At 38.5% G+C, this 25,572-nt stretch overlaps 2 protein-coding genes across 4 annotated transcripts in view; one reads left to right on the plus strand and one right to left on the minus strand.

Moving 5' to 3' along the window:
* The window catches only part of CMSS1 (cms1 ribosomal small subunit homolog), a 222,830-nt gene that overhangs the window by 107,800 nt on the left and 89,458 nt on the right, over positions 1-25,572 (plus strand). Inside the window, exon 1 of one of the 2 annotated variants that reach the window (XM_074536094.1) lies at positions 16,987-17,077. The exons of the other annotated variant lie outside the window; for it this stretch is intronic. Coding sequence (XP_074392195.1) covers positions 17,002-17,077 — 76 coding nt within the window. The 5' untranslated portion in view covers positions 16,987-17,001. Of the gene's footprint in view, positions 1-16,986; positions 17,078-25,572 lie in introns of those variants that run through there. 2 annotated transcript variants of the gene reach the window in all.
* The window catches only part of FILIP1L (filamin A interacting protein 1 like), a 188,009-nt gene that overhangs the window by 105,508 nt on the left and 56,929 nt on the right, over positions 1-25,572 (minus strand). The gene's annotated exons all lie outside the window — the stretch shown is intronic.

Below are 25,572 nucleotides of genomic sequence, written 5' to 3' on the forward strand. Positions count from 1 at the left end.
TCATTAAGCTGTTGGCATTGTATCTCTAAATCTTTTCTTTGATTTCAGGTCTTAAATTAAAAAAGACAAGCCAGATATTCCCACTCCTCCCAAAATAAACCTAAGTTGTGAAACTGTCCTTAGCACTTTTGCTGAATGAAGCAGAAACACCTACTGTTTTCTGGCAAACCCGGTTTATCCATGTAGACGCTCTTCTGAGAGTTGTTTCAGTGTGTCCACACAGTCTTTACCTGACCTTCAGAAAGACTGATGTCAAAGGGAATATTTGTAAGGCAGATTACTGCCTATTTAAGATTTGGGGTTATCTGTGTTTTCCAGCATGTGACATTGAACAACTACCAGGGACAAAAGAATTTTTTGCTTCTCTCAAGTTACTGTTGGCTTTAAAGCAAGAAGCCAGCAAAGGGACATGCCATTTACATAAGTTTAGAAAACCTTCAAAACATCTCTTTTAAAATTTTCATTAAGAGGTATAGAGCTATTGTCATGGCATGATGGAGAAGCTTTCCAAACTGGTTTGAGAAGATAAGTGCATTTTCTTTGTTTTTTTTGCATTCCACTAATATTGTGATTATTATGCTACCATTTTAGCTGTACAGTTGGTCATACTTTGTACGCTAATTTTAATATTGTGAAAAGGATGCCATTAATAATGAGTAGGAACAAAATAGTTAGCTGGTTTTAACTGAGGTGGTACATTTTGGGTGTTTCAGCTCACCTCTTGTAGAAGGTCAAAGACAAAGGAGATTTCCATTTCTAGAACTTTGCTTTAAGATGGAAAGTAGACCTGCAACCCTGTCTTGCAAAGTCATGAAGGTAAGAAATTAATTTGGCAGTTCACAGAATTGTTGCTAAGATAAAATGAGAGGAAAGTGAGGGGAAAAGGAGTGTTCAATGGGAAGGAAGTATCAAGAAAATAGACAGTCTTCTTAGGAAGACTTAGAAACAGATGAAGCCGTGAGAAACTGAACAAAATACTGACATAAGTGGGTTTGCCATACACTTAGAGTTAAGCACACATTTTCTGTGGTGCTCTTCTGGAAATTGCTACTATGAAATAGCTTTTGTGGGACTTGAGCTTTAACACAGCAGCTGCTACTACCTGCACACCTTGTTTTGGGTGATAATTTTGTTTGTGTCAAGAAACTAAGGGTAATTCCATTCTGCTTTTAAGGTAATCTACAAGGTTTTTCATTTGCTTCAGAATGAATGGCAGTGATCTGCCCTTCCTTCAAGTGATCATTACTTTTACAGGATATTTAAGGTGAAATAGCCTATACAATAATGTAGATTATAGCCACATTTATCAAAGTGAATGCTATCAGTTGCAATGATTTTTAAAATAAATTCTGAAGTTTCCATTTTTCTCTTCACTTGCCCCAGAGATTCCCCTTATCCTTTTTGTATTTTTTGGAGTAACCAAGATACCTAGCTGAGACATGAATCTTGCCTAACAGTACACTTTGTACTCATTGTAAAATTGGTTCCCAACTGTACACTGTAAAAGATGTTTAAAAACATCTAGACTAACATGGAAATTACGTAACTGTGGTAAAAACTTCAAAAGAAAGCTTGGGGGTTTCCCCCCGCCCCGTTTGCTTTGTTTAGGTACATGTTTGGGCTGGATTTTATCCGTCCACTCTTGCAAATCCGTCGTATTTGTACTCTTACCTGGTTCATCAAGAGCTTTTAATGAAGTATGTAATCTCATAGTGGGAAGATACCTTTTTCTGTTTTTCCTTTTTCCTGGTTTCCATGTTCTTTTAGGGTGTGGTTCAAACTAAAATGAAATTTAGGTTGGTCTTTCCTTTTTTTGACCTGCCAAAGGGTTTGTTCTGTTAGCATTGCTGGGCTCCCTGTAAATCAGACATTCTTCTTGGGCTGCGTCAGGTTACTAATGACATGATTAATACAGGAAGGGTACAGGAGGGTGACGTAGTGGCTCATGCAAAGTTTACCTGAGAATTATCTGTAGCTCTCTACTGTTTAGTGTCTGTGTGAGTCATGGCCTGAAGCTCTGCCATTCCCTGTTCTTCAGCTGGGCAAGATCACACTTACCTCATTCTATGTATGCATTTCTCCCTTTCCTGCCAGATCTGATTAGAAGCACTTTTGTTTTAAACTGTTTATGAAACATTCAATACACTTTCTGCAGATAGCTGACCATAAGGCTAAATGAAAAATGCCATTGGATATGTGATCCAGACAGCTTTAGAAACTTTCTCTGTCCTTACATGAATTCTGATTTTTATCAACTGAAGTTTTTTTCATGTTCATGGGTTTAACAGTGATAGTGTTTTGACATTAGTGAGCTTTGCAATAGGGCTGTGAGTCAGTTGCCGTCCCTCTCCTGTTTCTTCTTGTGTATTTGTACAGAGAAAAGCTTACAAAATACAAACAGCAACTCTACAAACAGCAGGTGCAAGAGCTCCCACCAAATTTGGTTCACCTATTGATTCCTTAATAAAGCATTTGGGAAATTCTTCTTACTGATATGAAAACACGGGCATATTCTCTGATACTCTTTGAAGACTCCGAGTACATGCAGACCAAAAATATTTGTTATTTGTTCTCCTATTTGTGTATGTGTGTCTGTTAACTGTCCCATGCTCTCAAGTCTCTTTTAAAAGACCAGAGCTAAATCAATGTAGAATTTTCAAGTAATGCTGATTGTTTTTTCAAGATTCCTTTGTTTTCTTTGTAGAACTGTCACAAAGTTTTGGCATCCTTCAGGACTTTAGCTTTCCTCAGCTGAAACTGTCGCCTTTTCTCCGTGTGAGCTGCTGTGTGAATTATCTTGTGCAAAAAGTGCTTAATGTTTAACTGCACAAGAATATGCTGAAAGCAGGCTATCATTTTCCAGCCAGCTTGTATCTCACAACCTGCCAAAGCCTATATTGGGAACACAATGTGTGGGAAAAACTTCTAAAATGATAGACAGAAAAATGTCTTGTGGGAAACCTAAAATGCCTTGAGACTCATTCTGTTACTAAAGAATGTTTTTACAAGCACAGCTTCATCCCCTTTACTTTCTAAAATTTTCAAAAATGAAAGCTTGAGAGCATAACATTTGTGTAGAATGTAAACAACTTTGATAAGTGGAAAAGTGACATTTCTTGGAAATAATATTGCCTTAAGAGAAAAGAATGGTCAAATTGAATAATTAGCCAGAAAAAACCCCAAACCAACCCAACTTAGTTCTAAAAGGTTCAACTACTTCTAATAAATGCTATACTGATGCCTGAGATAAAACTTTGTGTGCACTTCGATTTCATTTTGCAAACATATCTTAAAGGAAAACAAACATCCTATGATCTGTTAATCTGAAAAGATGCACCAGATGAGTAAATTCATATTGTAAACATCTCATTAAAATATCTAAAAGTTCTCTAATGCAATGTGAATGCTTTTTACCTACATTGCAGCACATGCTAATGGAGTTAATGATTATAATTACCCAGATGCCTAAATGGGGATGGCAAAAGTTCATGTTCAGCTTAATGTTGTCTGTATTTAATTTCCCTGCTTTTAAAGGAACTGTTTACAATAAAGAGTAACATAGATTTTATTCAATGAGTCAGTGTTTAGGCAAAAAATAAGCATATTGTTTGACACGTGCCTTTATGTAAGCTATGTTTCTAGAATCTTTCAGTTTGAGCGGTGAAATGGTATTTCTGGCTTTTGTTTTCTTCTGGTGAAATAGCCAGTGCCTTGGCTGTAGAACTGATTTTTTGCTTTATGTCCAAACCCCTCTTTTTTCATGCTTGCAATTAGAAAATTAATCAAACAAGGCTTTAAAATGTCTTTTTTTTTTTTTTCCCCAAATTGAAAGGCACTGAATGAAGTAGAAGTGTGAAAAGTAACTGTTCTGTAAAACTTGTACTTTCACTTGTGCAGGTTTATGAGGCAGGACATGACCACCCTCCAGTTCATCAGGTTGTGGTTGCAAACAGCCCTGGAGAGAAAGAGAGAGCAAGCTCTGTCTGGCTCCTTGGCTCAGGCAAGCCCACAAATCCAGAGGAACCTCTGATTGAGGAAGGACCTGAGAGGCAGGAAACAGATGTTGGCAGCAGTGTCCTGGTTCAGGTGGCCAGATAACAAATGTACCAAGCCAAAATAACCAAGTGGGTTAAATGGCTATAACTGTAGCTTGATCTTATTTATTTGGCTACTTAAATCCAGGAATCCAGGTTTCCCTAAGGAGTACTGTGCCTTTTGCACATGCTCTTCTTTGTTTGGCATTTGTGATGTGTTGTCAAGCTGCAGAGACCTTGTCTGATAACACCAAGGTCACCCCCCACGTGTTCCTGTGTGCAGTTGGGTACCTTTCTCAAAGGCTTGCTAGGTATTTCTGTGTGCCCAAAGATTATGCATAGGGTGATGCAAAAGGACGTCATCAGAGTCTTACATATTCAGAAAAAGTCCTTTGAAGTCTCCAAAACAATGAAGATTTACTATTTTATTTTTGCTGTGTATGCCTTTCTTCCTGTAGCTTTTACTAGTGCATTAGTTGTACCAGCACCACAGGAAGCCTGCAACAAACTATTTCACTTGGGTGTTGGCATCTTATCTTCCAGGGAGAGTGCATAGAAATGCATTTTCCAATCTGCTTTCAGGTTTTGGATATTCCTGATACCCATTCCACAGTCTCATATTACAAGATCCTGGAGGATATGGAGAATCTCAGGGTTAAAAAATAAATTAAAAAAACACAAACTCCCAACAAAATAAAAATAAAATAAAAAAAAAAAGCCCAAATAAACAAAACAAAACCACCACCCTTGAGTAGTACAAGTGGAATTGAAGAAACCCTTTCAGGGCTGTTGCTGCCTGATTCCTGGCTCACTGTGGGAGCCCTTAGTCTGAGCTCCTGCAGGTAGATAATGACGGGGAAATCAGAGTTTCTCAGTGCTCTCTTGCTCTTTGGTTTAACAACTCGAGAAATGTGCATAATATTACTGTCAGAGATCTTCCTTCATTCCTGCTCCAGATTTCCTCTTGGGCTTTGGTGAGTTTGTCTTGTTTTTAGATAGCCCTGATTTTCCCTCATCTCCCATGATTGCTGCTGCCACCATTTTTCCATTTGAGAAGGTGTTTCCAGAGATAACCTCTTAAGCTTCCTGAGTGCAACCCTGTGACATTTTTAATTTGTACATGTTATTTTCTGCCACTTCTCTAGCATTGGAAATTTCCATTTCCCAAATCTCTTTAGGAGAGGTAGGAAAAAACTTGCTTTGTGTGGGTAATGAGGCATAGGTGGTGTATTTGTCTTTTAGATCTCTATAACAAATATTTTCCATTTCTGAATTTATTAACCCCCCCCCTTGGTTGTAAATATTGGAATGTGCAACAAACTGGGGATTTGTTTGATATCATATAAAGGTTTTTCTCTCCTAAATGCATGAAAAAGATAACAAGTCACAAAACTTAACACTGCTATAGAATTTTAGAAGCTGGTTCAGATATGAAGAGAGTTCCTTGGTTGAATACCACTTAGTAAAAATGGGATGGACCTGTTTAAAAGTATTGGATCTGATACATCTGTCACAGACCTGTTGTTCTAGGAAAGAAGGACTTTTATCTGTTTTTCAGACAGTCATTCCTAGTGTTGGGGATGGACCAGCTGAGAAACAGCTTTTGATTATAATAAGTTTTAGCAAATTTCATTGCAGTGGCTTCCCAGGTAGGAGAGAGAGAGCTTGGTTTGAGCTTGTGGACCTTCTTACATTGTTTCAAATCCCCATAAGACACAAATTCAAGGGAAGCCAAACCACATTGGTTCCACTGTTTGTAGAGCTTCTTGCTCTTTTCTGTGGTGGTTTTTTTAAATCAAATTATGTCTGCCTTTGCTGAACTTCTGTTGTGTTGCTAGCTTTACTGTGTATGCTCCAGTTGCTAAAATACAAGAAGCCACAAAGGGTGCCAGTGTAATAAACAAGAACAAATAAGGAGAGTCTGAAATGCTGTTTCTTGCAGATAGTTGACTTAAAATCTGAAATAAAAAATGTTTCTGTTTTTGGTATTTATTTTATTTATAACTTTCTTACGCTACTATGAACTTCTTTTCTTCCACCAAATAAACACAAGAGGACTACTGCTCACTGCAGCTATTTAAGAAATGCAAGCAATGAAAGTAAAAACTACTTCAGATTTGAGAATTAGTTTTTATCTAAAAGTAATGATTTTACATTCTGAATGTTGGATTTGTTTTCAATTCTGTATACATGTTCCTTAGGCAAATTTTTGAAAACATCAGCTTCTGATGAAAGTTCAAGTTTCTGATTTTTCGTCTTTTCTTATTTCTTTTCCATTTAATATAATGAAATAATCACCATGATGCTTGTGCTAACTTTAGCTGTAGTTATTTATAAACAACAAGGATTGGGCATGGAAAACTATGATTATAAAAGCAATTTAGCCTGATGGGCATCCTTCAAAATCCTCCTGTTTATGTGTGACAACAGTATGAGATTACATTCAGTTTATATTTGAGTCCTGTATATAAAAGTTTCTGAATTCCTGTGGTCCAGCCTTCTCTTTGAAACCTTGAAAATTACCTATATGAGGCTTGTGTGTGCATAATCCTTACTACAGAATTGTTGCAATTTTCTTTAGAGACCCATCACATCAGGCAAAGTGTTTTTATATTCCACTGTCATGCTGCTTTAAGACAGGTTTCCCTCTGCTAAAATGGTTTCCTTTATTGCTTATTTGTTTATATTAGTAGTGGTTTCCCTCACAAGGTTAATTACTGTTTCAAAGAAATTGCAATTTCCTGTTTTGGTGTAACTTGTTTACTTTAGATTTGTTTGGGAATTCTTTCTATTTTGAAGATTTAATGCTCCAAGGGATGATTCTTAATCTTTCTTACCTTTTCCTCTCTCTTTTCTTCTAATTTTAGGTAAGAATGAGTTTGCATTGATTTCTTGGTTTTGAAGAATTTCTGCTTGGGTAAAGTATTAAACTCTCTATCTTCCTTTAAAAAATGGTATTATTTTTCTCTGTATTTAAGGGAAGAGGGGAATACATGGCCAAAGCTAGTGCTGTGCCCTTTTAAATACTCTGATACAGTTGCTGGAACAGAATTTGAAAATTTCAAGTGGGTGTTTGGGTTTTTCTTAATAATTTTCTGTATGCATGATGATAGTAAAAATGTACAAGTTATTAACTGTCCCCTGTAGTAATTTGGAGGGGTTTGAAATATATTTCCCTTAAATGAAGCATGTACTGCTTCAGATTTCTTGTGGAATACCTGCATGCTCAAAGGCCCTGCCCAAGTATATAATAAGGCTTATATAGTAGAAGCTCTTTGTCTTTCTATATCCAAGAAGAATTTAAAGGTAGATAGAAAAAAGCAGGTCAGCTAAACACACACTGAAATTTAAATGGTAACACCACAGGGTAATTAACACACACTGCAATACCAGGATTTCAAGACTTGTTTCTTCTTTTTTTGAAATGAAAAATCCTGGTATGTCTTTGCTATATATTAATGATGTGGGGGCTGTACTGAACTGTGTTTTTTCCTTCTCAGCCATTACTAACTGTAGAGTTGGAAGCTTTCTGTAAAGAGGCTGCAATCTCAGGGAAAAAGATCTTTCATTTAGCAAGCCTTCTGATTATAGGAGAATTGCTTTATTGTGGAAAGTAATGCAACTATAAATATGACTTCCTGTGCAGTAGACATGTTTGCCAGTTTCTGGAAGCTTGAAAAAGGAGATCTTGTCTGGTTACAATTCACAATCAACCTATGGAAAGGAGTTGGAACAGCAGACCATTTCTTTTATCAGGGACACTCTTGGTTCAAACTACTGCAGTTCGGCTTTTTTGTTCTTTTTCCTCTGCAAATACAGTTTTAATTAATCAGTGGGAGGCCCAGCATGAGGTAATGCTGGAAATCAACAATTTGAATCCTGTGATTCCTAATAGAGAATTAATGAAAACAGAGGTATTGCTGTCTCCTTGGTCAGAAAATTTGTCATTTGGACAGTATCTGAAGGTAGGCTCTGCTGTGTGCATAATATTCCTTTGGAGTTTGTCTAGTTTTAGAAGATCGAAACTAAAACAAAAAATAGTGTAATTCATACTGGGAAATAACCCTGATCTTTAAAGTTCTCTAGCATATGTATTACCACAACTTGGTCAGAAGGACCTTCTGGAGTCGTCTGATCTGATCCTTTGTGTAATGTAAGACAAAAATCTCTTGCTCATTATTCAAACAGATTTTACGTGGGCTCCAGCCTCTAATAAGGTCACTACAAGCTGTGTTAATTTTAATTTTTCCCAAGTCTTAAATATGCTCCTTCCTTGCCATTCTATCTGAAGGGCCATTAGAGATGCTCTTGAAGGAAAAGTTTGAGACGTTGTGTTTCTAGAGACAAAGCTTGTGGTTGCCCAGAGGTGGATGTATGGTGTTTGTCCCTATCTTTCTGGCTTCACATGAGACTGGATCTCAGGTGGCACTGAGGAAGAGGTGGGAAGCAGTGTGACAAGGACAGTAGGGTGGAGAAGTAGTGGCACTTGATGACATGAGAGTGAGGAAAAGGTGTGAGAAAGTTGTCATCAATCACTGCTTCAGAGAGGGAAGAAAACATTGATCTAGGATTTAAAAGGTAGGATTCCTATACTTGTTCTCTATATACTGGCCTTGACTGTGTTCTTATTTTTAGAGTAACCAGAGATTACTAAAGAGATTGAGGCCATCAGGTAGGGGTTCTCAGTGGAAGAAACCTGAGAGGAGGAAAGGGGAAGCACTCATGCTCCATGTCCTGCACACACTCTTGCTTATGTACTTTCACTCACTGTTGTCCTTTCCTGGCAATCTCTTTTGTTGGTTAAAGAATTACCATATTTGACAGTTTGAGGCTGAGCACAGCTTTAATTACCTGTCTGGAGTATTGCATTAGTTTCACTGTGTCAGCTACCCACCTCCATGTGCTCTCTCACCCTGCTTGTGTCCAGCTGCCAGGCAGTGTTATGTACTCCACAAAGGACCAGAAACCTGGACATTGTGCCCCTGCTCTGGGCCACATCAGCATGCAGTGCTTGTATGTATACTGCACACACAGCACAAGCCTGGGCCATGTGGATAGCCTTGCTACAGTGCAGTTTTCTTTTTTCTCTTCTATGTGTTGTTTTCTGAATGGACAGCGGCTTGGGGGCAGGGAGGAAAGAACAATACACTGTGAAAAAACCCTGGATTTCAACCTTGAGATCAGGTTTTGTGCTGGTTTTATGGAGTCGCTTTATGTCATTCAGTTAAGAAAACAGTTAATAGACCTAGATTTGAGTACAGATAGGAACACTACTTTGATCTGAGTTCTGTCCTGTGAATTAAAGGAGACACATTCTTACAGACAAACTGTCTCCTCTGAAGATCTTCACTATCATAAAGCTCCTCATCTGGGGAAGAAATGAGGTATGCAGTTCAGCTTATTTTAAAATATAAATTTAACTTAAAAAAACCCCCCAAAAAATAATTAAGTGTAGATGTAGATTACATCACTTGTTCTGCAGTACTTATATTTTCTACAAGGATACCAGTTTGCTGCCAAAATATGACTCAAAAGATCAATAGCAAACAATCTGTACAAGTTTACACAAGAGAACTGAAGTAGTTCATTCCATAAGCATTGTGTTTTAAAAGCACACATTTCAAAAATAGATACTTCTTTGGGAAGGCTGCTTTCTTAATTTTCACTGTTGCTTTCAGAAGTATGTCCAAATAGTTACAGGCTTGGGTTTTTTTGGTTGATTTTTTTTTTTCTGAGTAAACTGTTGCTGCACACTGAGGATGTAAGGGAATTGGAATGGCTATGGCTCTGAATGCTTGCAGTTAACAGAGGTCAGTCATAATATTTCTGGCCACAGAGACAGTCTTAAATTTAAAAAAATGGAAATTGCAAGTTTGGTGTCTATTTATTGTAATAAAGAATTGAAATGGAGGTCTGAAAGGTACATTCCTATTTAAGGATATGCTGATCATGGTGGCTGTGGTTGAGGGAGACTCATTTATCATGTCTTTATAAATATTGCTGTGCTGTGTATTTAATGTTCAATGTGTTTTGATTTCTTTAAAACCCCATGGATTTTTTTTATCTAAAAATCTATGCATTAAGAAGTGAATGATACTTTCTCCATATCTGTGCTTGGTTAACATTCTACAGAAAATAATTACTTGCACAACATAATACTGCACTTAGAGACATAACTCTTATTTTTGTATAGTCCTTTTTTGTTGAGACTGTCAAACATTTTACTTCTTAGTCATTGTCTTCAGAGTTCCTTTAATCATCTGTATGTTGGTCCATTTACCAAGCCAAATACCAGGAGAGAAAAGGAAGAAGAGCTGCCAACTCTCCCCTGTTTTTTTATTTCTGAGATTTAAAAGTTTCACACAAATTTCTCAAGCTCTAGGAGGAAAAATGTGCAGTTTAGGAATGATTCCTATCCCTTTTGTTCAGCTCATGCTTTTCATTAAACTCTTTGGCTCTTGCTTTGACATTATCTACCCAGTAACTGATAGTCAAAGTCTCCACAGTGTTTCCAACAATTCCAGAGGCGTCCTGACCATCTACAGATAGTAATGTCTGATAGCACTGGGGGCTTTTTTATGCTACAAATGTGTGAGTATGTCATAGCTTTTAGATTTGAGAAAAAGCACACATTTTAGAAAAACAAGTCAAGGAAGCAGAAGTTGGAAAAATTGGAGTAGGTGGGAAAGAAGGGCAACTGAGGTAGTCAGGGCTTCCAGCTCAGGGTGTATTGCTCAATGTTCCTTAATTTTGGCACTCATCTGTTGAGATTGTGAGAACAACCTTCATTATTCTTAGCAGTTAACCCACCGCAAGGGTTTGTTCTCCTTTTATAGAGGACTTGTCAAAATACTATGACAACTAGGCTGATTTTAGGCCAACAGATCCTGGCTCTAAAAAGACAGTAAGTCTGCAAGTCAAACGTGGAGGGCAGCCATTAGCACTGGGAGAAGTAAGAAACCACAGATTGTTTTCTCATTGGATGAGGAGCTTAAAGCAACATAAAGTTAATTGAAGAATTCCTTGAAAGTGGAGTCAGCCTAAAATAAAAGCTTAGGGGTCTGTAATTTTCTAAATGTGAAAGCTTTGTGAGCAGTAGTGAACATAAAAGTTTGAAAAAAAGCATATTTTAGTAAACATATCTGGCTTGTGTTATGGACTGTCCTGTTTTAATTATTCATCCAAATAATGTAGATTTGCAGTATGATCTGTAATTAGGCACAGTTTGATTTATGGAGCTGGCCCCACATAAACTGTGATGTCATGCTGTGCTGCTCAAAATTACAGCTCTGCTTTTGCAGTTTAAAGACGATTATTTTTAACTTTGGAATGCTTCAGTTTTGTGCATCTTGGCTTGTAGCTTTGTGAACTTAAGATGTGCTCTGCTCCTCTCCTCCTTCCTTTCCCCAGATCAAAGCAAACTGTTGTAATGTAACCAGAACAAAACCTAGTGAAATGGACTTCTGAACATTCTCATCTTTAATTCTTGTTGGTAAATAAGAAGAAAAGCAAGACTCTTCATGCTTGCTGTCAGGGGGGGTTGAGAAATAGATACAGTAGGAATTAAACTATGTTTTGCCAGGTGTCCAGGTGCTGATGCCATTCCAGAGCAGGAATGCTTCATTTATGTCTCCAAAAGATCTTAGTTTTCTTTTGATGCTGTAATTGAAGAAAAAGAAAAAGAGGGGGGAGGAAAAGCAGGGAAAAAATCCAACCAACATACACACAAAGAAAGGAGAGGGGTGGGATCTGCACTGCCTGTTACTGCAGGTAATAATTATTTACTAGGAATGGGAGCTGTCATGCACATGAGTTTTTACTCATATGCATTGCATTTTCTGCTTGTTTCCCATTTGAATAAGAAAATTTGCCTTTCCTTAAACCAAAGTCTGTTCCAAATGCAAAAGGAAGCTTTGCACAGGAGGATTTCTGCATTTTCCTACAGAGCAGGTCTTCTGCAGTGATGAGCAACATCCCTTCCTACCAGCATTCCTGATCTGGACTTGCGGGCAAAGGGCCAGCACACACCAGAATATGGAGGAAGGGAGAACTGAAAGCTGGATCTGGGTATGATCTGTCCTGCCAAGCTCATTGAGCAGGTTAAGAAGAGAGCAGCATTTCAGGGCTGTGGGACTCTTTCTGTGGAGGTGTCAAGGCTGCTTCAGGCAAGGCCCCCACAGCATGACTGCAAACTGGGAGGGCACAAGAATAAAGGCATGGAGGTGTCACAGTTATACTAGAGGCACTTAATTACCTAGTGATATCAAAAGGTGGGAATAGTGTTCAGCAGGCAGTAGCTGTGGCAAAGGAAAGCAGACTCCGTTTTCTAACAAAGCAATTTCTGACTGGGAAGGGAAGGTGAAAATACCTTCCTTCCTGTGGATTTCAGTGGGAAGATTCTGTGAGCTGCTCTTGGTAGTGATTGCAGTGTTTCAGGCTCATGCAGGTTGAGAACAATGCACAATGTGTCATTGCAAAGCTGTGCTTCTCATGAGAAGCCTTGATTATATAGCAGCTGACTCAGTTTCTATGCTATAAACTGATTACAGCTTAAAAGACTCATAAAAAGTCATGGGATTTCTTAGGGTTTTTTATAAGGATATTCTCAAATGAGTATCACATTTTTAATATAATCAGTTGTTGACTAATATATTGGTTTTAGATGTGTAACTGCTGTAGTTGTCCTATAAGTATATTCAGTTTAGGTAATGGGGCTTGCTGACAGTGTTGCTTTGCGGGGAAAGGGAAAAGGAGTTCATACTCTGTTGGTTCTTTGGTGCCAGTGAATGTAAATGGATGGAAAGTGTGCACCAGTTTGCTAAGGAATTATATGTACAGTGGAAAGATTGCATGTCTGAGTTCATCTGCTCTTTTTTTGACCTGGCAAAATTGCTAACTGAAACTAAATTTAGCCATCTAGAATAAGGTGAAAGCATTAATTCTTCGAACATTTAGGTCTCTGGTTTGGTGTCAGTTACAGGGGCCTGTAGTGTCTTGATTGTAACATAATGTCAGTAAACAGCCAACATTTGCTTATCAGCAGAGCACCTCTCTTGTTTTGATGACATGAAATTAAAAAAGTGGTAGGTTTCAGATAATTCTGTTGTAAGATGCTCATGTTTTGTCTTGTGTTAATATATGTTTGGTGGTTTTTTTTATTATCAGTTACAAATCTGAATATAACCTCTTTTTGAGGATGGTAAATCAGCGAAGTTAAAATCAGTCTTGCCCAGAGGTCTGAGTGAGGTGGCTGCCATGCAGTGTGTTTGTCTGGACACATGCATTGGTTTTGTCCTCACTTTCTTTAGTGGATCTGGCAATACACTTGGTACAGAAACAGTCAGACCTGGAGAAACTTACAATTTACAGCAGTTTAATTCTTTCCTGTGTATTAAATGACTGATGCAGGTTTAATTCTTTTTTTTTTTTTTGGCATCTCTTCTCGTGACACTTACTTGCAGAAACTGTTCTTGGAACTTAGAGGAACAGCTTGCTTCTGAGAGTAATAACAGCTTCTCCATCATTTTGTCTTGTCATTAAAACTGGACATTCATCCACAAGCTGTCTCACAGCTCTGTAGTTAAGGACTGAAAATACTCTGTGAGGATCTTTAGCCTGCAGTACATGTTGAAGTGATGATCCTTATGGCCAAAAAGTTAAGGGGGTGATGATGACTGTCATGAGAAACTAACAAGGAGGTGGGACATGAACATGCCTGCTGTGATACCTCTGGAATTGCCAGGAGCTGACCAGATGGAAAGTTAAGGACATTTAGCAGTTAGAATACTTCAAGTAGCCCCCCCTTCCTTTTGCTCTGTAATGTAAAGCTATTTAGTGTTACATTAAAAACCCGTCTCTTCAGGAACACGTGCCTAAAATTATTTTCTTGATACTGATGCCAAAACCACCTGGGATCACAGCATACCAAAGTACCTGAGCAGATGATCAAATCTGTTACACAGGGAGCGTCATGATAGTGGAGTCTTGTGAATGACACAGGGAAGAGCACATCTGGCAGCTGCATAATTTGAACAAATCCTTGGGCATTGATTAATGGTGTGCTGGTCACATACAAGCACTTAACCACATCTCTTGCAAAATTTTGCCCTCTCATACCCACTTTCTCAGCTGCAATTTTCCCCTGGCTTGTTTTGGTCAGACCAAGCCGGCCCAGAACAGCCAAAAAAGTTGAGGGTGCTCATCTGTGCTAATGTGTCTTGGGTGGATATGACTGGAGAATGATCATGCAAGCAGCTAGGCAAGTTTGAGGAGTGTTGATCTGCCTTTTGACTGTGTGTGGAAAAGGGAGACATCTCCTCTGAGGAGAGGTGACTCCTGGCAGGGGATGCATGCTCACAGGCAGTGATGTCTCGGCTCTGAAGGCAGGTGCACACAGATATCACCTGCCTGCTGTGTCCTCACTGCAAGCTCGAGCAGCTTGGCAGAGAAGCTGTGATGCCCCAGGTCAGTGTGTACTAGGAAAGCTGAGCACACTTAAAGGCAGACTGCTGCATTTGTTGGCAGAGATAAAAACAACACAGCTTTGCTTTTGGTGTTTTGTGAAACCACCTCTGACAAGCATAATGGAAGGCGTGCTTTTCCTCAAATGCAGCTTTTGCCCAAGTAAAGCTTTGGCTCATTATTGATTATATCTGCATTTCGGGAGGCAGTGCTAAGATGATTCATGTTCATTAAATAAGCTTCCAGCACCATCCTGGGAGGCAGGTTTAGAGAGGAGGAAATGGAGATGAGTAACCTAAAGGTGCAAAGGAAATCTGCTTCAGAGCTGAAATCAAACTTTGGCTGTAGGCGTTGTGCCTCTGGAAAATCCTACACTACTTGAGTTTCATGTCAACACTGTCCCATTACAACTCTGTAATTTAGAGTAATTTATAAATCTGTATCTGTGGTGGATATGATTTGCATAAACCACATCCATTAACAGTAAAAGGACTCCTATTAAAAAATGAAGTAATAAAAAGATCATACCATCAGTCTCATGGATAGACTGGCTAAGAAAGGGGATCACTTCTTTATATCTGGCTTCTGCTGAGCATTGAGAAGCAGATTGTCATTTTTCAGCTTTGAATTTTGGAAATTGTGCCTCATTGTGGTAACATATCCACAGTCATCTGTCTTTTCTTTTAAATTACATGATTAAGCACACCCAAGCCTCCCTCAAACATGTTCTGTAATCACCATCTGCTAATGGTATGTTGTGATATATACTTGCATTTTGTGAAGTTTCTTTTAAAGCAGGATAAATTTGTCTGTCCACCATAGCCTAAAAGACTTGAGAAATGTGATGAGTCTAGTTAGTGTGTTTGTTCTTTCATTCATTTTATAGAAGAATTAGTGGTTATGAAAACTGCCAAAAGACCCTTTCCTGTAGGAATTTGAAGGGATACAAGCAAGGCCCTTGTAAAATGTGGCAGTCACTGTGTTTCATGTTTTCTTCCCAGAGCTCTGTGGTTGCGTCCTTGCCATGGGTAGGCCAATCATTTATGCTAGCATCAGGACATGCTTGCCCTGAGTGGCTTTTGCATTATCATAGGCCATCCAGTCCACTTAGTAATCTTTGAGAAAAGTATTTTATGGCTTTGTTTTTAATTCTTGTGTGAACATTTTTCTTTTAAAACAACAACATCATAAAATTATTTTATGAAAAGTTACAAAAGTGGGTAATTAATTAACATTTTTTCTAAGATTTTAAAAGCAAAGTTGTGATTTTTTTAGTAGTTACACTAGATTGTATGGCTGTAAGGAACAAGGGAAATGAGGATAACAAATTTCCCCTGGTTTTCAGAGGAAAAATGCAGGCACAGGGGTCAAAGACCCAGCATGTTGTTCTCGGAAGAAGCTGTTTCATTTTTCCTAATGTGGACATGCAGTTCTAAAGCTTGCTGGTTTGTGACTGAGCAGTACTAAAATGCTGTTCATTGTCAGTCTCTTCACATCTGAATCATATTATTCAATCCAGATTTTCTTTGAAACCACTGTCAGATGTGCAGTATGGATGAATGCTTGGAGAATCCAATGGGTGTTCGGCACTCTGATGCTTTTAATTATTGAGGTTAATCATTAATTTCACACATGGAGAGAAAATGCTTATTTCTGTTATCTGATTAGATTTACATGTTGAATGAAAGGTATGGCTGATTTTTTTAATAAGAAAAAGTAATTATGGAGAAAATAGTAGGCTTATGCTGTGCATTTTAAAACAAGGTAGAATTGGTTTTATGCATTTCTTTTTAATCATGAATGTATTTCTTTGTTTGCATGAACAAGTATTTCACTAGGAAACAGTGGCATTTGTTTTCATTATTCCTTCATCCAAATTTTACCAAGAAGGAGAAAAAAAAGAACATTTCTGAGCTCCTTTCAAATACTGATCCCTTCTCTTCCTGCAAATAAACATATCCTGATTTCTCATCTGCAAATAAACATTGAATTATTTTCATTTCTCGTGTGCAAATAAAGGATGAGATCTTCTCATTCCATCTGTCAAATCACTGGTTAATGTGTGTATTGTTGCATCCTGATGTGACACACATTGTTTTTATTTTCCTTTTATCCTTTAATTTATAAAGGTGGCTGAAACCTGCAGAAAAGACCTTGGTACCTGGAAATTTAACTTTTAGCTATAGGAATGAAATCTGGTACTAGATACTGCGTCTTTCCAAGAACCTTGTCATGCCTGCAGTTTGCAAAGTATTTCAGCAGCTTTTATTTGTATGAATGAGCTTCTGATTTATTTTTCTTGTTTATAGATATAGTATTAATTAAGGATAAGTAATGAAAAATCAAAGAGCCATACCAGAGAAGCAGGAGTTTAATTTCTGTTTGGAACATGTGCCTAGTCATGATTGTGAAGGTTCTTTTTTCTGCTCTTCTGGGTTTTTTTTAAACGCATGGCTAGAACATCCCATATGTTGTAATACTTTCCATTTGCAGAGCCCTCTGTTTGATGATTGCAAGCTGCTCTGTAAACATTTTTTGGTGTGACAGTCGTTTTTCAGAGTCTGGAGCCCTCTCCATTTTTGGTGAGACAGCAATGCTAAGTGATTTGTTTGGGGTCACGCAGGGTATCAGCTAGAGCACAGTGGCGACATGGATTTGTTCATTTTTTGCTTTTCTGATGTCTTTATTGTATTTTTCTCTACATTACTTTGTAGAGTGCAGCATACCTGGAAAATAACTAGAAAAATGTTTTGGGCTGAAAATATAAAGTTTGGAGAATAACTTGAGAGAGTTTGGAATAAGTAATCATTACTTCCATATGCATTTTGAAAATAATGATCATTGCGAATAATAAACTGGACTAACAGTCTTAGGAAGATACTTCCTTTTGGATTCTTTTAGATCATACACAAATGCTGTATATTGCTTATGTGTAAACTTAAGTTTTGAAAATTCCAGAATAGACAGTGTTAAGACATTTTGACCTGTGTGGTCTTTGTGTTTGGTGGTCTGGATTTTTTTCTTTTTTGTGCACGGCATTTTTTGGTGATTTGGGGTTTTTGTGTGTTCCTTCCTCTTCTCTACTGGATACAACTGCAACTCTTCTACTGCTGCTGAGTGTAAGCAAATCTGGCACACCACAAAGCTGATAGGCTGAGGGGATTTTCAGTCGATGAACGAGAAAATAGTTTCAGTTCTAGGTGTATAAGGGAGGTCTTGAGGAAGAATTTTGGTGTCCCTGATAAGGAGGTGTATTTAATAACAATGGGATTTCTTCCTCCGCATTTTCCTCTTTAATTCTGGTAGTTTCTGTGGGCCATTATTTCTGTTGCTGTTTCAATACTTGTGTTTATGAAAAGATATCATCGCTTCCAATAATACTTGTGTATAGATGATGGTATTCCCTATATATTAAATAACTAGAGAATTTCAGGAAATTCAATCATGTAATCACTGGGGATTTTCACATTGCTTTTTGTGGGTGGCATAACTCCTTAAAAAGGAGTTCCTCAAGAGTGTTGAGAATATTTTACAAAGATGAGTTAAGTGAAACATTAATTCAGTTACCACTGGTATTCGGTAGGGAAGAGAGCAGATGTGATAGTGGTTTGGGAAGCAGCTGAGGTAACATCTAGGAACATCTGGTGGATGTTTCCCTAGCAGCTGAAGGAACTACACAGATGCTAAATATTTTTCCCCATGTTCTGCCCAACTATTCTTACGATGTTTATATGTTGTGACTCAAAAGAGCACCATCTCTCTCAGTATTGACTTCTATTTGCATCAGTGAAAGTTTGCCTAGGAAGCTGAAGAGAATGATATGGAGAATTTGAAAATGCTTTACTTAAAATTGCATCAATCTAATAAGAAAGCTTTTGGCCATTTCTCTCCTGCACCCACTGGTCACTGTATGTAAGGGAGTCTGTACTAGCTTGTATTAAAGCTCTGTATTTCACCTGAGGCTTTATTTTACTAATCTACAGTCATCTCTGAGCTATTAATCTATGTAGAAACAGTTTCAACTTGGCTGTTACCTGTTCTCAGAAACTTTGAGCTGGGTTTTTATATATATTCTCTACATGAAAATCTGAAGGTTAGTATTTTTCCAAATAACAATGAGCTTTACCAGCTGTTAGGTTGTTTGCTGAGACTGAAAAGGTAATAACCAAATAATTTTACTGTCTTCTTTTGGAAACTCAACCTCATTAAAGTTATGATAAAAGCTGGGAATATTACAAAACATTGATTTTTTTTTTTTCAGTAGTGACTTATCTCAAGTGTTTTCTGAAACCTTATCAGTCAGCCATCGCAATTGTACAAGTCACATTACTCATTCCCTCAAGTCAACAGACTGAGAACAGATGTTCCTATGAGTTTCAAATCAGGTACAAAGCTGTCTGCAGTCCCAGCAGCACAGTCAGATGTCCCAGCCTACCTAGGCAGAGCCAATTTACTGCTGGGTGCACAGTTTCCATTCAGAGTGCCTTGTTGATGGGAAAGAGCACTGACTGTCTTCAAAGCTTCAAATTTGCTGCGATCTTTCTGGTTTAAATTGGCCATTTAGGTTGTTCAGTGTCTAATGAAACCTGTGAAGAGACTGGTGTGGGCTGCCCTGTGGTTAGAGAAGCTAGCAGAGCTCATTCCCAAATATGTGATCCCTTTTGCTCAGCCTGAATAAAAACTGGTTGGTGGAGCAAGGTGAACATGGATGGGATGGAGTGGGATGCCCTCTGCATGACCACGAAGAATTACCAGAGACCATAATCGTGTTGTCATTCTGAGAAACCTTGTTTAGATTTTTTCCAAGAATGCATAATTTGAAGCTCACATTGTCATGTCCCTTGGCCATCCCACTTAACAGCTGGGAGATAGGCATGTAAATTTATTTTCAATAGGCTTGGCCTTCATGAGCCATGAATGTCCACTCCATAGATTTAGCTCAACATGATGATTTGCAGTTGACTAATTGCAAATGCTGGCTCCAGGCTCCAGCAGGTGCTTACAGCACTGTCTTTTTCTGAGAACTGTGGAGTTTTCCTGACAGCTGAATCCAGGCTGAGGGGAAGGAAGAGATTCTCTTCTATTTATTTAATGATATTTTAGAGAAATTGGAGTAGTTCTCAGATGTGTTCATTTTTATTCTTGCTATAAAAATCTATCTAATTCTTCTTGTGGGACTAAGGCAATTCAAAATTCTGAGTTCTTTGTCGTATGTTTTGAACTCAGCATAGCTGAGAACTTTAAGCTCAGCTATGAATGTACTTTTTCCATTGCCCCCACACAGAGGGAGAATAGGGAAGAGAAACCCTTACTCTTGGTGGTTGCATTCTGAAGAGTTTTATGCTGCCCTCTGCAATAATTATGTATCATGAATGTCTTCTTTGGTGCTTTTGTTTTCTTTCTACTCTCTTCTGGCTTACATTTTTCTACTTTGTGTTTTCTGACAACTAATTGCAGTATACTTTAGAAGTTGTAATATGGGGAGTTGCTAATTAATAGGAAAACAGTAAATTTGGATATATTTTGGTGAGTTTCACTTGCCAGCAACTTTAACCACATAATCAATTTTGGGAGAAAAAAGAGGGAAGCAACCCCCTCCCCCATGAATTCTTAATTTCAATAAATGAGTTGCTGTATTATTAGGAACATAACCCAATGGCCACACAGTTAAATATTTAATTGTGAATTTATTTAGTACAGCTTGCTTTCTTTTTGAACTACAGATTTCTACATTGCATCCTTTATTCAATTGTTTGGTCTTCCTAAACTCATAATTTCTGTATCTGTGATGTTAAAGAAACCAGAGTATGAGGTCAAAATTTCCATTACATAGCCAGAGAGGAATTTCAAGAAACAATGCCAAAATCACTTAAAAAAATAAATTTACAGGAAAGATGACTCATCAATCAACAATTGCTGTTCTAGAAACATAGAGTTAGTTATATATGTTTTGGGTACAGAGATGGACAAAATGCACCCTGACAGGCATAGTTAGATCAGAGTGATTTGTTTGTTTGTTTGTTTCCAGACAGTTTTACCTTGACCTGATGTTTCGTTTTTGTCCTAAAGGAGGACCCTAAGTAGCACGCAGCTTCACATTGCTGGAATCATTGCCTCTCAGAACAACAACTATCTAGCAAAAATAAAAAGATTTTCTGGTTTCTTGTTGCTTGCACTAATTAGCCAAGCAGCTGAAGGACAAGTCTCCTCCTGTGCTTAACTGCTCTTGAAACTTAACATGAGGCCACCTGAGAGATCAAAATACAACCTCTTATACTTAATGGAGGTGACAGACTTCTGCTTCAGTATGCAGTAATATGAGTGTGGAAAGGAGGTGATAAAAAGCAGTTTTCCCTTTTCTAAAATACTGAATAAATAGCACGCAAGAGTGAAAACCCTTCTGAGAGGAAATATGTTGAGCTATGGCAGTGTCTCTAGGGGAGTGTGGCAGGCTTGCTGCTTGTGGCTTTTTGTGTCATGCCTGCCCTTCAGTGGGAAAGGCTCTGGTGTTCCTGGTCTTCCCTGTCCCCTGAGCCACATGATCTTTGTGCTGGCTTAACCTTACACATGAAGAAAGAAATGAGTGCTGTGACTTGAATGAGATGGAGCTGGAGATGAATCTGCCACATCCTGTGGTTCTTTCTGGTCACATTGGCTTTTTGGTCTGAGCAGGGAAGGAAATGGTGTAACCCCTGCCAGTCCCTCTCTCAGAGGGCAGATTGGATAGATAGCATGGCTGGATGTTTCTCCCTGACAGAAGATGTAATGGTTCTGTACAGCTTTTCTGCTCACAAGACACTTCATCAGAGGAGCATACCAGCTGAAGGTGTGACTTCTGACTTCATTGCTTTTTGGCCTTAAAGACATTTAGTCAATACTGTAGTCATTTGTAAGCAGGAAGCACACTCTTGTACCCTGCATTATACATGTTGTTTTTTGCAGATTCTCCTTTGCAGACACATTGTTACCTGGAATAATAGTGTGGCAACCGTGACAGTACATGCCTTTTGCAAAGGGATGTGATCTGCAAGCCAGCCCTGTGTGCTCTGTGTGTTTCACTGCATTTAAGTTTGATGCTTCCCTATATTAGTGTTCTGAAGATCTTAGCATATTTAGAGCTGACTTCACTTATTGAAGCAGATAATTTACAGGAGTTAAGATTGCCTGTTTCTTCTGGAGCTTGAACCTGTCAGAACCACAGGGACCTCTCCTCACTCAATATTGATGGGTAGGGTGTTACAGGTAAAGGGTTGCACTTCTCATATTCAGTACATTTGAAAATACTTGTGAGAAACAGCTGAAGCTCCTCTGGGTACAGGATGTGCCATGGACCTGTTCTCTGTTTCCCCCACTAATGTCAGGTGTGTTTGCAGCAAGGCAGCGCAGGGTTCAGTGCATGTTAGCAAACAGCTTAGTGTGGTTAATATGATTGGGGGCAGCAGTGATGTGGCTGCAGAGTCCTCTTGAGGGTTAAATGGGAGTGCTGCAGAAACTGATGCATTCCTTCACCCCAATCTCTTTTTCCTTAGGTTTACTTCACAGTTTGGATTTCTGGATATTTGTTTTTAATGTGTTAGTGCAGAGAATTGGATCATGGGTGACGTGTTTGAGTGATGGCTGCAATACTTGCAGCTTTCAGAACACAGTATGGGGGCCATCTCTTGGCTTAGCCTTACCCTCAAGGGTGATAAGTGAATGCAGAAAAGAGGTTCTCCCAGTCTTCCTCAAGAAATATTCCCTTTCAGCCCTAGAGGCTGGAGAGCCTAGCAACTATCTCTGTGTTTTATTTTCCTTAAGATGCTGTGATACCATGGTGATGAGTTATTAATAAACCTCCAGGCAGATGGAGAGAGCTTTTAACTGAGAATAACCATATATGAACAAATGTCATGATTTGGTCTGTTGGGCAGAGCAGCTGAGCATTTAGCACAAAAATACAACTTAATCTGCAAATAAATCAGAGCAGTCTTTTTGCTTAAATTTCAAAATTACACTATGTTTATGGAAGAGCAAAGGATTGTAAAGCACTGTATGCATTATTTTAAGTATATGAATATAATGAATTAGAGCTGAGACTTCTTTTTTTTTCAGATTTGTTGCATTTCTGAGCACATTATAAGCTTTATAAGAGCAGTAACAGTTTTCCATACAGCACAGTGCTCTGCTTTGATGGCACTGACTCAAAATTCTGTAAGTCTTTATGCTAATGTTCAGTAATCTCTAGAATAGTGACACTAATCCCCTCTTCTAATATGGAGCTTGAGTTAAAAAAATCTGAGAAATGGAAGCTTTAAAGCAGCTTTTGGGAATTAGTAATTTATAAACCCTCACTCTGTCATCCATACCAATAGAAATGTCTCTATAATAACAGAGCAACAGGGTAGTTAGTCACTGTAGGAAAAGCAGTGAAGCCTTGAGGATTTTTCTTTTTCTCCTTTGTTAATGTGTGAATGGCATTAATTGCACAACAGGAGCAGCAAGAGATTGGTTACAAGTGGTGTGAAATTGTTACATTGCCCTACCCAAATGACATGTCCTTAATCTCTTGTGCAATTTTACTGTGCTGCACCAGCCTACACTGTGCTTCAGCTGTTGTTGAAGGGTTGAGGTAACAATGTCTTACATGGCAACACTGCAGCTTCCTGACCTTCTCCCTTAGCAGCTGCTCAGGTGCTGCTGAGGAGGAAAGCAGCCATCTCCATGAATGTGCCAAGCTGGACAGAACATTTCTTTTTCATATTTCGCTTAACAATTTCAGATTATTGTATTTATTGAGAGAATAGGCCCTTAAAATTCTCCAACTGCCTAGACTTGCAAAAAAACTTTTCTGTTCTGTCGCCTTGAACGGGAATTGAACTGTAGCTGTGAAAACCCCCAAGTTAACAGGTGAGATAAACCAATATGTGCATTTGTGATGTCTGTAACACCCAGTGATTTAGATAATGCTGTGTCCCCTACACTTTACACACATTGTGAGAGGCACTGTCTGTGGCCAATATTCTATTTCAGCATGGTACAGCCCTCGTTGGAAACCTGTCACTTCTGGGGAGGGGTCAAGTGGTGTGTCTTCATTGGGCGAGCAGCATTTGGGTCTTACTATCAATTCCATTGAAATTTCATGGAATTTAATGTGTAACTCATGTGAGAAATTAGGAATTAGAATTAGCTTTCCTCTTTCCTTTCCACTATGATCTTCTGTGTTGGTTAAATGAAAATTGTGTTCTGAAATTTGTCTTATAAATACTACAGAGATACCTAAGCACACTGAAGAACTGAGAGCAAAATTTACATGACCTCTCAACTGAGGTATTTGTAAAATATAGGTGAAGTGTCAAGAACTGCTGGGACTTTTTATTCCATATGGGGATATAAGGGATTTTGTAAAGCATTCCAGCAGAGTGAGACAATCACCAATCTTTCTGCTGTGTGCGTGGGGTATTTTTTTTTTCTTCTTATGTTAGGAATGCTTTTTCTGAGTAAAAAATTATTCTTTCTTGTTGCTTTGGGGGTGGCTTTTGCATTTGTTGTTTGGTTTGGGGTTTTTTTTAGCCAAGAAAGATGCAAAACAAGCTGTTCCATCTGTACAATGCACTATTATTCTCCAAAGAAAACTTTTTAGTAAAAAGATGCTGGAAAAGAGACAGTCTTGATGAAGCAATTGTCAGGGAAACTAGGGGAGGAAGTGTATTGCATGAAGATACTTTGATTTTCTTTGGAGCAACGATGTTCTTTTGCTTTTGAGGGTTCATGAATTCACAGGATACAATATTTCTTAATAAGCCCGTCTCCCTTTACCTATGAGAAGAGTTTTATCTAGATTTAAGCTTGGCTGTAGCCTTGCTGCTTTTGTCTCTGGCTGCATTGAGGTAAAGAAAAAGGGAAGCAGCCATTATCACATGTAGTTTTCTTGTGACTGTGTCAGGTTGGAGTTCCTCAGAGGTGTTGGGCTGGGCACTGTCCGCTGTGCCAGGTGTTCTGTGGAGTTCCACTTGGTTGCAGCTCCTCTGTCCCTGATTTATTGCAAAGAACCCCACTGGCATGTTGTATCATCCAAAAGGGAAGGCATTTCTCTCAGCAGCCAACTGAGCATAAATTCAGGGCTTTACAGTGCAATTTTGGGCTGTGCAAATAAGCTCAGAGAGATGCCAAGGAGTACAGGACATAACAGTAAGATACAGACACATGCAGTGGAACTGAAAGGAGCGGTAAGAGGAGACACAAATGCAGGTTAGAGTTGGGGCAGTGGTGTTTCCTGTGGATTTAGCCATGGTATTTTTCTTCTCCTAAAGTAAACTACTTTAAGAGAAACCATAAATGCAACAAACCAAGGAGCGATTTGAGGTCAGGCATCATACATGAGAATCAAAGAACTTGGTAGTGAGCAGCATGTCGCTGAGGACTTCTTCCCATTGTATCTTCCTGATGTGAATTTGGTGTATAGGTGGAGGCAGACACCCACTGGAAAAGCAGTTTGTGATAAGATTTAGAATAATTTTCCTTACAACTCATTATTTCTCCAGTTTACAATTACTTCACCTTATTTGGGTCCTAGACACTTACTGCCTGATAAGGAGAAGTTCTTACTATTTATAATTTGGAGTTTTTTATGCAGGCTGCTGTAATGTCCTAAGTGCTTCTTAAGAAGGAGGAATGCATTATGGAAAATAATATAAACTGTATAATTAATTAATGAGGGAATTGCAATAGAGATGGCAATGTGCATCTGCTTTGAAAACCATCGATGGTGAGGTAGAAATTGGTTTACTAAAGGTATTCTGTAGAACAAGCAGTAATGCCGATGAAGTTTCAGTGCTAGTTCAAATGCACAAATGAATTTTTAAGGTAATCAAAGAAGCAGTGCATTCATTAGTTTGGTAGAAACATTAGGCAGCTTTATTAAAGGTGCAATTTGAAGTGTACTAGACTGAAGTTAATTGCATGTATAATGGGGCAAGTATAATTTTGTGTCATAGCCATCTCCTCTATTGTTAACTGAATTTTGTAAAAGCCACAAGATTGCTTTCTCCTAGGGCTGTTGATTTCTTTTACAAAGAGCAGAAGCTGAACTACCTTGATC

This window comes from Zonotrichia albicollis, chromosome 2 (genome assembly GCF_047830755.1).
Source record: "Zonotrichia albicollis isolate bZonAlb1 chromosome 2, bZonAlb1.hap1, whole genome shotgun sequence".
Lineage (NCBI taxonomy): Eukaryota > Metazoa > Chordata > Aves > Passeriformes > Passerellidae > Zonotrichia > Zonotrichia albicollis.